General features: G+C 43.0%; 1 protein-coding gene across 4 annotated transcripts in view; it reads right to left on the bottom strand.

Moving 5' to 3' along the window:
• The window catches only part of HELLS (helicase, lymphoid specific), an 81,235-nt gene that overhangs the window by 38,174 nt on the left and 30,006 nt on the right, over positions 1-13,055 (bottom strand). For all 4 annotated transcript variants that reach the window (XM_074999601.1, XM_074999597.1, XM_074999598.1 and 1 more), the window contains 3 exons: positions 12,329-12,553; positions 9,120-9,302; positions 8,797-8,940 (listed from right to left, as the gene is read on the bottom strand). In XM_074999601.1, coding sequence (XP_074855702.1) covers positions 8,797-8,940; positions 9,120-9,302; positions 12,329-12,553 — 552 coding nt within the window. The remainder of the gene's footprint in view (positions 1-8,796; positions 8,941-9,119; positions 9,303-12,328; positions 12,554-13,055) is intronic.

Here is a 13,055-nt window from a genome sequence, read left to right as displayed (position 1 = left end):
AAAAGGAAAGAAGGAAAATCCAGGGAACTATAAACAGGTCAGCCTTACCTCAATCCCTGGGAAAATAATGGAGGGAATCCTCAAGTAATCCATTTTGGAGCACTTGGAAGAGGGAAAAGTGATCAAAAGTAGCCAACATGGATTCACCAGGGGGCAAGTCCTGCCTGACCAATCTGATTAGCTTCTATGACGAGGTAACAGGATCTGTGGACATGGGAAAGTCAGTGGATGTGATACACCTTGACTTCAGCAAGGCTTTTGATAGTCTCCCACAACATTCTGGTCTACAGGTTAAGGAAATATGGATTGGATCCTTGGACTATAAGATGGATAGAAAGCTGGCTTAATGGTCGGGCCTAACCGGTAGTGGTCAGTGGCTCAATATCTGGATGGCGGTCGGTTTCAAGTGGAGTGCCACAAGGCTCGGTTCTGGGGCTGGTGTTATTCAACATCTTTATTAATGACCTGGATGAGGGACTGGATCGCACCCTTAGCAAGTTTGCAGATGACACAAAACTAGAGGGAGAGGTAGATGTGTTGGAGGGTAGAGAGAGAATCCAGAGTGACCTGGATAAATTGGAGGACTGAGCCAAAAGAAATCTGATGCTGTTCAACAAGGAGAAGTGTAGAGTCCTGCACCTGGGGAGGGAGAATCCCAAGCATTGTTACAGGCTGGGGACCGACTGGCTCAGCAGCAGTACGATGGAAAGGGACCTAGGGGTTATGGTGGATGAAAGGCTGGATATGAGTAAACAATGTGCCCTTGTAGCCAAGGAGGCTAATGGCATACTAGGGTGCATTTGGAGAAGCATTTCAAGCAGATCTAGAGAAGTAGTTGTTCCCCTCTATTCAGCACTGGTGAGGCCGTATCTGGAATATTGTGCCCACTTTTGGGCCCCCCAGTATGAAAAGGATGTGGATTTGCTGGAGCAGGTTCAGTGGTGTCAGATGACAGAACAAGGAGTAATGGTCTGAAGTTGAAGAGGGAGAGGTGTAGGTTAGATATTAGGAAAAACTACTTCACCAGGAGGGTGGTGAAGCATTGGAATGCGTTGCCTAGAGAGGCAGTGGATTCTCCATCCCTTGAGGTTTCTAAGTCCCGGCTGGACAAGGTCCTGGCTGGGATGACTTAGTGGGGGTTGATCCTGCTTGAAGCAGGAGGCTGGACTAGATGACTTCCTGAGGTCCCTTCCAGCCCTATGATTCTGTGACTATGCCTGTGCCCTTGTGGAGTGCAATATAAGCACAGGGCCAGGGTTTTTTTAGTCAGCTGGTGGTATATGTGGATACATGAAGAAATGAGATTCTTTGAGAAGAAAGTGGGAACCCCTTAATTCTGTGTTCTACTGTGACCAACAGGTATACAGATTTTTAAATGACTTTTTGTGATGCACATTTATTTCAATTTTTTTCTCTTTTTGGTCCTTTGTACTTATAAATATCAGTCTGTATTGGAAAGGAAATTGATCTGAACAAGTGGATCTGTCCCATGAAAGCTCATTACCGAATAAATCATTTTGTTAGTCTTTAAAGTGCTACATTTCTGCTGTATCATCCATCCTCATAACATGACCAATCCAGCAAAACAGTTTGTTCACAAGCACTGCATCTATGCCCATGACACCGTATAGCTTAAAGAACCTCCATGTTAGCAATTTTGTCCCATAATTCATGTGAGCAATCTTCCTCAGGCAGCACATATGGAACAGATCAAGTTTCAAAACATGGCAACAATATATTGTCTATGATTCCAAGCCATACAGCATGACATTCAGGACAACTGCCTGATAAACTCCAAACCGAAGTAGCAGCTTAATACCATGGTCATTCCATAGGTGTTTGATCTCTTTTGCAAAGACAGTGCTGGCTTTGGCTAATTGAGCCAAATACATCATGAGTCGCATTTACGCTAGAGGACAGTACACTTCCGAGGTAGCACAACTTGTCAACAGCCTTAAGAACTGTACCAGCAGCAGCGATCACTGGAGTGCTGGTCCCTCTCCTAAGAGGCTGAGGCATAAACGGTCTTCTTGAGCCAGTTGTAAAGGATGCACGCCAGGATCTTACCAGCTACAGAGAGCAGAGAGTATTGGAGGGGTAGCCGTGTTAGTCTGGATCTGTAACAGTAACGAACGGTCCTGTGGCACCTTATAGACTAACAGAAAAGTTTGGAGCGTGAGCTTTCGTGAGCACATACTCACTTCATCAGATGCTGGTCTTGGAAATTTGCAGGGCCAGGTATAAATAAGCCAGAGCAAGGCTGCGGATAACAAGGTTAGCTCAGTCAGCAAGGGTGAGGCTTACTACCAGCAGCTGATCTGGAGGTGTGAACACCAAGGGAGGGGAAGCTGCTTTTGTATTTAGCCAGCCATTCACAGTCTTTGTTTAAGCCTGAGCTGAGGGCGTCGAATTTGCAGCTATATTGTAGCTTACAAATCTCTCTTTGGAGTCTGCTCCTGAAATTTTTTTGCTCTAGGATAGCTACTTTTAAGTCTGCTACTGTGTGGCCTGGGAGATTGAAGTGCTCTCCTACGGGTTTTTGTATATTGCCATTTCTGATATCTGATTTGTGTGCGTTTATTCTTTTATGTAGAGGCTGTCCAGTTTGTCTGAGAGCAGAGAGATGCCCTGATGGTCATCACAACACACATGATCACCTTTTCTCGTGTATGTGTGTACAATCAGAGCATCTTTAAAGTCCTTGGGGAGTAGCTACTTCTCCCAAATGGTGTTAAATAAACGGGTGAGATAGTACATCAGCTGGTCACAAGCAGATTTATACACTTCTGATGGAATTGCATCACTGCCAAGTGCCTTTCCAGATTTCATCTATTTAACAGATTTTGCGCCTCATCAAAAACTGGTGGTATAACCAGCTGCAAATCACTAGCCCACTGAGGAATCTCTTCAAGAACACTGCTGTCAAAAGTTGAGGCCTCGTTCAATAATTTGTGAAAATGTTCAGCCAAGCAGTCAAGAAGTTGAGCACTATCTGTGATCAAGGTGAGGCCATCGGCAGAGCACACTAGTGTACAGTCAGCAACGCATGGCCAATACACTGCCTTCAACCCATCACAGAATGCTTTAAAAATCATGCCTATAAACTGCATCTTGGAGTTTAACTCCTTGACACTTCCACCAGTCCTCTTTCATTTGCCATAATTTGACTTGTGCCGCCTGATTAGCTGAAATATATGCCGATTTCCTGGAGGCACTCTATTGATTGTTGATTCAAGCCAGGTGCTTCACATGCACCTTATCAGAAAGAGCTTGGGCATCTCTGTCCTTGTCCTCAAACCATCCTTGTGCCTGTGTTTCTGGAAACCAAGGATCTCGACAGCAGTTCCGTAGATTGTTTCCTTGATGTTAATCCAACCGTCCTCAATAATGGGTGACCATTCTGGAGCTTCATTGCTGCTGACTAAGGAAGCATCAAGACTACGTTGAAACAGCATTTGGGTCTCAGATATTTCATGTTTACTTATATCCAGCTTTTTTCAGTATGCAGCAGAATGATGATGCTTTGATGGGTAAAGGTTCAAGGAAACAACACTGCATACATGCAGTGGTCAGACTAGAAGTCAGTGCCACACATTGCATGAGTCAACCTGGTATCAGAAAGATCTCTTTGTTTGTGATGAAGTAGCTAATCATATGCCAGTTGTAGTAATGAGAGTGCTGACAATCAGGCTTGGTGTAAGCCTAAAGGCCCAAAACAATGGCCAATGCCTAGCTAAAGCACCTCAAGCCTGAACAACAGAGGGTTAAAGCAAAAACTGTGAGCTAGGTAGATGCTGCTCACAGGTATGCAGCAAGAGACAAGGCTGATAAGTAACAGGGCCCAAAAGCACCCTGTGCCAGGCACTCAGTGATACACAAACACATCCTGCTTGGTACCATACACTCCCCATACCAGGTACATTCCGACCCAAGTTCAGGAACAGATCATAATGACAAAATGATGGATACTGTTGTTTTGATGGCACCACCACTATCCCCAAGTTAATGGGTAGATCTAGTTACATTGGTGGGGCATCAATGCATTACAGTTAGGGGGTTTTATCCGGAATATGTAACATACACGTAACTTGTTTGTACCCAAGTATTAAAGTGTATGTCGCACTGAATTGCCCAATTTAGGGGACAGTTTTGGGGCACTCTGGCCCCCTGAAAATAGATCAAGGCCATTTCAGTGGCATATGCAAGCACCAACATAAAACCGTAGACACCTAATCTAGGAGCCCAGGGGGCTGGGGACCATATGTCAACAACAACAAAACCTGGCTTCAGTTCCTTCGTCCCACACTTGATTTGTAGTTTTTGGGGGTTCTCCAAGGTCAGCGGCGTCGGCTAACTGCAGAGCATACACTGCTTTCCAAAGAGAGCACTCGTACACAGCCAAGGTGACTAACAGAGCAGTCTGGACATCCAAACACCACACCAGTAAAGACGGCCCAACTATACCAGTGCTTAGTCCCAGGGTGCATCCAGGTTGCTTTGTATCTGTTTGCATGCTGGAAGAACGTGCTCGCAATAGCAAGCTCACGATGTGCACAAGTCTGAAGAAGTGTGTCATTTGAGTTTTCACTTCCAATATCATGATGTCCAAGCACCTATGGCCATGTGGTATACTCCTGACTAACTCTAGCATTAGAATCACAAAGCATATATAGCCTGGATTTAAAAGGTAACGAAGAGATCAATGAATTCAGGCTAGAACAGAAAGCCTCCTTTTCATCACCTGCGGCAGACAAAGTGGGTGTATATGCAATAACGAGCACAAGGCACTATCCCTGGCAGTTTAAGCTTTGTGGTTACATAAGGGAAGGACTGATGGCACGTGGCTTGGATTCAAGCTGGGGGACTAGTGATATCCTGATGGTGAAACCAACTCCTGCTTGCCTTGGATGACCCTCAGGGCAGCTCACACAGTAATATGAATGGCCTGCTCCAACTTCTGTGAACTGGCTGTTATCAGAGATGTGTGTTTCACTTAAAGCTGCAACATCTATTTTATAATATGCAAGTTCTCTCCCAATGATTGCTGTCCTGCATTCACAGTGATCATCATGATCAAGAAGTGTGCACACACTCCAGGATGCAAAGCGTGGTTTGTTTAGTTGCTGATTTCCCCTTGTGACCACAAAGATTGGATATCCAGTCGGTCATGGTTAACTGACAGGGAGAAATTAGAACAAGCTGTGTTTAAGGATTGTTTTTTGTCCCCGCTTGTTTTGAAGAAAGCAGCACTGTCCCTAAACGGAACTGCTTTGACACCTACACAAGATACAGGAGCTGCTGCTGTTCCAGTTCAGCAGACATATGACCATAAAACCTACCTAGGCCTCCTACGTGCAGGTTTGGGACTAATGCTTCCAGAGGTATCTGCCACCTGCATCCAACATCACTTGTCCATCACCGTAGGACTTTCACAGAAAGATAAATCTTTAGTGTCGAGAGAGATCTTCACATATGAATGGATTTCAGCGAGGTTGGCTTATGAGTTCCACTCTCTCTTCTCACACCAACCATCGAATACAGACACAAGAACTGCAACATACACACTGGAGGGAGAGGGTGCAGGTTTGAGATCAGAGATACTTTCTCCTAAACTGATGCACCTAAAAAGGCTTAGCAAACTGAGTCTGCCCCAGTTTGGAATCAGAGTTTCCCTTCTGCTAGATACTGTTGGTCCACGGTGCCTTATTTTGTATTAATTTGGCACAATCTCTCAAGATCATTCCATGGAGGGCTTCCTCAATCCACCACCCTGAGGACGCATCTCACTGCTATAATACTCCAGCACAAGGACAAACTAATAGTACTATAACTTACATATAATTTATTTATTTATGGGAAAAGTCTGAAGATTGCTAAGGAGAAAAAGCATCCAAAGCAAGAAAGAATGAGAGTTTCGGCTAAGCATCATGGATGGTAAGAAGAAGCTGAAAAGAATGCAGGGTGGCGGCATCCTGTAAGTGCAACACAAGGGGACACCTTAGCTGACCCAACAGCTATTGCTTGGGGAAAAGCCTTCTGGCTGCCATGCATATGGCAGATATACACCTAACTGGAATCAACATGGCAAACACTTGAAGAATGTTTCTTCCTTTACTCAACAGCAAAAGAAGAGATGACTATTAGGCAACTGCCTATCTTAAGTGACCACTGCAACGTAACCATACTGTACTGAATACAAATTCTACTCCAAAACACACTACAAGGAACCCCATACACATTATGGTAATTCTCTCTCTCTCTCTCTCTCTCTCTCTCTCTCTCTCACACACACACACACACACACACACAGAGAGTGCTTTTTTCCCAGAAAAAAAGGTGGCAGAACTCAAGCCCCAAACCGTCCCTGAAGCTTACCCCCCCCCCCCAGCTAAGCCCCTGTTCCCCCTGCTTCACACCCCTACCTCTGGTGTCTGGCCCTTCCTCCTCCAGGTGGATGCAAGCGTCTTGGGGAGGGGAGGGAGTGGAGGAGGTGTCAGCCAAGGCAGCTGTATTGGGGGCTGCATTTGGCTCTTAAAGGGCCACATGCGGCTTGGCCGCAGTTGCCCAGCTGGCTTGTGATAAAAGGTGCCAGAACGCCCTTTTGGGGCATTGTGGCAGAAACAAATCGCAGTGTGTACGCGTGCGCGCGCGCACACACACGATATAATGGAGTAATTATGATGCATTTTGTATAAAACAGTCATGTGAAGTGCACTGAAAAGATTATCATTTGCTGAATGTGACATTATTGTACTCTGAGATGAAGATGCAAAACAAAGTTGCACCCACTGTTCTATGTTTACACAAAATCTTGTGCAAAGTGGTCCGAATGAGGAGTCTATTCAAAGCTTATGACTCATTGGATCATTTTTATATACCAAGTTATGAGTATTTTCTGAACTTGCATTTGAAATGTTTGGTTTTGGGTTTTCTTTTGATAAACGTTGACATTTTAGATTCTAAAGGACTGGCACATCATGCTCTTTTGGACAAGATCTGAGGAATAAAATTGATCTGTGAAAGTGACTTGTCCCTTTGGGATCAGAAGACCCCATCTGGATTTGGTGAGACTGGTTTTCATAACCTCTCATCTGTTTAAGGAGGGGATACTTGTTGTGGCATAGGAAAAGTTAGACTGCAGGAGGGAACTGCTTGTGTGATTTCTTGCTGGCCAGTGTGGCAACACAAGTGTTCTTTGTGACTGGTTTGGTGTGCCTTTTAGCAGAGGACTCTCACTCCTGGGCAGGAAGGAGCCTGTTTTAAGTAATTTCTCCTGATTTGGCCCTCTCAGTGGTGCCCAGAAAAACGTCACATATTACAGAAGTGTCACTGAAAAAATATGATTTGCTGAATATCATTGTTTTATTGGTATGCGTGTGTCATTTTTGTATTTGAAGTTATGAATATTGATTAAATATCTGCATTTCAAAATAGCTTACTCTGGAAAAACACTCACTGCCAGCCTTTCAGGCACAACGATTTAAAAAAACAAATAGCGCTGATGGCCCATCTACAAAGACAGTGGACTTTGGAAGAACTTCTTGTGAAGGTTTCAGACAGCCTGTAATGGCTGCTATGATTCAGCAAGGTATGCTACAGCCTTTGTCCAGGTAACATGACTCTGGACTCCATCTTGGGATGTCTTGTTTTTCTATAAACTGAGGCTTGCGACACAAGATTTCCACCATATGCTAAAACTACATAAGGCAGGGAGTGACACCATCAACTGTTCTTCACTCACCACACAAGAAGACTCATAGAAACATCTGAGGAACAAAGACTCAACTGGGGAAAGCTCTGGACCAAAGCTAAAGAGATTTCTAGCCTGTATGAAAGTCATAGGTATTTCAAGCTGTAAAGCAAGTGCAGATTGTACCATCTGTCAGTGAAGAACTGGTAATTCGCACCCAATCTATCTGGTATATTAAATTTAAATTTGTGTTTTCTTTATTTGCTATGTAATCTGACTTTATCTATTTGCAATCTCTTCTGATCACTTAAAATATATCTTTTGAGGTTAATAAACTTATTTTTGCTTTACCTACAAAAGTGAGCTGGAATGAAAGCCATGGGAAATCAAACCTCAAGGGGTAAAGGCTGTTGCATATTCCTCTCCACATGGCATGATGTGGGAGGCAAACTCTATGATCATCTACTGTACAAATTTCTGTACAGTGCAAGACAATATGATTTGGGTTTTATGCTCCAAAGATGCATGCCTGGGGACCTGAGAATTAACTTAGCTGTAGCCTTTCTACTGTTTCTTCATACAGTGGCTGCTAAGAGTGTCTGAATGTAACTGCAACTTGGTGTATTCCCATTTTTGTGAATACTTGTGGAAGTATAGGACTGGGAGCAGGCCTTCAGCTTGTCACAGCAGCACAGTCAGAGAGGAAGCCCAGGTATGTGGGTCAAAGGGCTCAGTGGTACTCCAATTCTAGGTGGTACTCTGGAGGGAACCCATCACAACCACCTCCCCTTTAAAACAAATCAATTTTTGTCCATCTGTTGAGAGATCACTTAGGACAAGTCAACATCAGCTATGGATTCTGCTTGCCTTCTTACCGTAAATTTCCCTACCATGATTCACAACCCTTATTGGGTAATGAAGTCTGTTTTTTGGTGATGTTATTTAACAAGGCTCTAGACACTGAGGGAGCAGTGCACTTGGAAACTGATAGAAGAATCTATACTTGCTAGTGTGACACTGCTACTGGACAATAAGCACTGTTGTAAGCTATAGTAGGAATACAGAGGCATTCCATCTGTCATAGGATTCAAGGTGCACATCCGTACCTGCAAGGCATTTCTGTCTCTCATGGCTATTTCAAACGAAGTAACGACCACAGGATGGATCTGAAGTGAACCTTCCCGCCTGTAAATTTTTTGAACCAATTTCTGACGTTCCCGCTGGGCTCCATGGTACAGCATTATGGGAATCTAAAAAAAGATTTATAAACTTCCATTAATAAATAGCAATCAAGAACTCACATTTTGTAGTAATCATATTAAGAACTTCAAGTGTGGTTATAATATATAAAGAACAAGTTCCAAAACAAAACAATTAGGAGAATAAAATAATTTTCCCTTCTAAACATCAAAATGAAAATACTTTTTACCTCTGGAGTGAATCGCTTGAACTCGGACATCCAGTTAGGAAGAGTAGACAAAGGACCGCATACTAAGAATGGTCCAGGCACTCCTCTCTCTACCATCAGCGCTATTGTAGCAATACATTGAATTGTTTTTCCCAGTCCCATTTCATCAGCCAAAATGCCATTAATGCCATTTTCCCAAAGCATCTGCATGAAAGATATATTCTTACATTTACATATGCTTGGCAAGCAATAGACATCCAGGTGAATATAAAAACCCATGAGAGTATTCACCATCTGGCTTCTGTTATCAATCTTCTCTCATATTCATATTTTCAGAGTTACATGATAAAATTTCTCTACGTTTAACTAAAGGATACAAATACATGTAAAGGATACAAAAGGATGCATATGCATGTACTAGTGAAATATTTACATGTACATGTGGCCAAGTGAAAGAATCTGCAAACATGCACTTAACTGAAAGCTTATCTTTGATACAACTTCACTGGAAATTTGCTGTTAAAAATTTTATGCCTGTTTCTAATCTAAAAGGTACTTTTTCTGAAAGTCTGGTAAAACATTTATTTGGTCATTTTTAAATTATCAAAGCAGAACACAGTAAACCCTCAAGTAATGCGATGGTTGTGTTTCTGCAACCACCGTGTAACTCACATTTTTGTGCAAGTCGGGGGAGATGGGAATCCCCTGGGCTTGCAGGAACCTGGAAAATGACCCACCCACTATGGCTGGTCAATTTCCTGGCTCCCAAAGTGGCAGGGAGTTGGGAACTAGGGGGCAGCCTGACTTCCAGCTCCCCTCACTTGCAGAGTGGGGAAACTGAGCAGGGGAGCAGCCTTGGTCAGTTTCCACAGCTCCAGCTAACCTAGAGGAGTCGGGAACCAGGGGCAGCCTGGCGCCTAGATCTCTCCACTCCTTGGAGCCACGAAACTAACTAGGGCTGCTGCCCTGCTCAGTTTCCCTGCTCTGCAAGTGGAGGGGAGTCGGGAGCCAGGCTGCCACCTGATTACCAGCTCCCTGCTACTCTGGAAACTGGGAAACTGCTCCAGTCGGGGCAGCAGCCTGACTCACGGCTGACACACCAGACAGGAGCAGGAAACCGCTCCTGTCGGGGTGGCAAGAGTCAAGCTGCCAACCCTGACAGGAGTGGTTTTCCATTCCTTTCAGGGGCGGCAGTCACATTAACCCAAGAGACACACAACTTGACTGCGCATATCTCGAGGGTATACTGTATAGTTTCAGTACTTCATGTCCACACGCTTCAGTTAACACTTTGTCCACGAATACATATATTTTATAAGTCAAAAAAAAAAAAAAATGCTCAGACACAGCTAACAAAAAACAAATTGTAGTGTCATGCTTCTGTACAAAAGTAGGAATCTCCCTTCATATACTTAACACTGATAGGCTAGCCAACTAGCCTTTTCACTCTGCTTTCTAAAATCAGCACCCTTAAATTTGAGCCAAAAACAATCAGAGGAAAAAAGACCTATGCTTGTACCCTTTTAAGATTTGACGGTTAAAACTTGGCAGAAAAGATTTAAAGAAAAGCAGGAGAAGGGTTTTTTGTTTCTTAAGCAGCAGAAAATTAGATCTTGTCTACTATGAAACACACTAGGGCCACATCTACAGTGGGAGTGCTATTGTACTATAGATCTATCCGTATACTTTACAAAGTGCTTCTAGTGTGAACACAGCTTATACCAGCCAACTGCACTTCTCCTGTGAAGCTTATTTCTTTTGGGCTGCGGAGCTAGACTAAACTAGAATATGCAAAAGCAGTTTTGCCAATGTAACTGTGGCTATAATAGAGCCATTTGCTGGCACAGCTGCCTCAGTCTGAGATTACACTTCTTCACATGCTTGACCAGCATAACAGCGTCAAGCACAAATCTGTAGCACAGACGCACCTTGTGATGACTACAGAAGAATGCTGATTGCGTCTATTCTGTCCTTTTGCTAAGTCAGGCTGTCCTTTACAGTATGTAGTGAAGTGCACAGTTTAGACAAAATGGAATGTACACATAGGCTGTTTATTTGTTCCAAATGCTTTCTGATTTTAAAACACTTTTTAGAAGGCTCTTTGGTAACTGCCACTTGTCAGATGTTCCTATGGGATGGAAACACGTGCCTAAACGTGGGCTGGATTTTCTGCATATCAAGCAGTTGGCATACTCAGGTCCCCGTCTGAGCCTGGGAACACTGCACAAGATTCCACTCTGTGACAATATGGGCAAGAGGTCTACAACTTGAAGAGGAGCATTCAGAGAGACCAGACCTGCAATAGACGCAGTTAGCTCTGTAACCATGAGCAACTGAAAGATGAAAGACAGTCAGATATTTAAATATTTTAATACATTTAACACAAATCCCTAATATAAAAGTCTTTGTTAAAAATTCAAGATACCAACTTTCCAAATAGATCTCAATAACCAGTGCTTTTTTGTGCTGGTACTTGTTGTCCCAGCCATGGGATTGGCTGAGGGTAAGGAGCAGGGAGCCAGTTGAGTAGTGGCTCTTTTTAAAAAAACAAAAAACAAAAAAAGGCACACCATCAAGAACTAACAATACACCTCAGATTCCCAAGACATTTTCTAGTTAGAGCAGGGAACACTAGACTTGTCATGCTTGAAAAAAAAACAAAAAACAAGAAAAGATATAAAAAAATCTAGGCCTTTTTTATATATCAAGAAACAATAAGTCCAATTGTTTTAGAAATCCTATGTAGGCCATTTGTAATTCCAAAACCAAGATGGAAGCATTGAATTTTGATACTAGGGATAGAGCTCATCTGAAATCACATAAGGAACATCTTGCTTGACATGTCGGCAGAATGCCACACGGGAAATTGAGTACAGCCTCCCATATGTATGTTTTACTGCTATGAGAAGAGTGGCTTTAAACTGCTTTCCATCAAACTTCCACCTGGACATTAAATGGCAGAGTCTCCATACATATTCCTCTCTTTTCTGTAGTTCAGTAAACCACACAGGGCTGGAAAGGCCAAAGTCACATGAAACAAGAGTTTCTTAAAAAAAAGAAAATACAACTAATACAATTAAGCACAGCTTCCATACCAAACCCAAAAGAAAAACGTTCCCCCAATATACTTAACCTGGAGTGGCATCAGTGCTACCATCTCAAGCAGACAACTTTGAAACATGAGCAATATTACCTTCTCTGAAAATAAGTATAAACATATAGATTCATACCCTGAGCCATTCCATGCCTTCAACTTGGTACCACCTCATAACACCACCCGAAAAAAGCTTTGGCTGTTGAAAGGGTATTGGCTGCCCATTAAATTTCCGTACTGGATCAAAGAAGTGCTTGGCATTATGTCGTACAGCTTGTGACAATCGATCTTTAATAACACTATTGGAATCTCCATTTTTCTGTAGGTCTTCTGCACAAAGTTTGTTAGAAGAGCTTTCATCCTACAGAAGAAAGTTCAGAAAATTTAAGTACGAACTTTGTAAGGCTTAGTTAACATATTCAGTGGCAATGTATACTTCGACTCTTCATTAAATAAATTAAATAATATTAAATAAAATGATAATATTGCTGCCTATAAAAATGAAAAGAACTCCAAACCTTGACACACAATGGACAGCATATTTCATGCAGAACTCTTTCCCTTTCTCAAGCAAATTACAGTGACCACTAGGAGCTGCCTCCCGCCCCACAGACAATTCCCTATAAGAACGAAGCAGAAAATTAACCACCTTCTCCTCCCCACATCTGCTGCACCTATCAATCATCAGAACTAGAATACTTATGTTTGTGTTGCAGGCCTGATATTATATTCCAACATTAGGGATGTTTATGTTTAACTGGTAAGCCTCATGCTAAACTGATGAAGCTTACTGGTTACAGTTAACAGGTGGGGCCTGGAGCAGCCCTCCCCCAACCCCACCTGCTTTATGCAGGGAGTTGCTC

This window comes from Carettochelys insculpta, chromosome 7 (assembly GCF_033958435.1).
Source record: "Carettochelys insculpta isolate YL-2023 chromosome 7, ASM3395843v1, whole genome shotgun sequence".
In the NCBI taxonomy this organism is placed as follows: domain Eukaryota; kingdom Metazoa; phylum Chordata; order Testudines; family Carettochelyidae; genus Carettochelys; species Carettochelys insculpta.
This window is presented reverse-complemented; position numbering and strand designations above follow the sequence as displayed.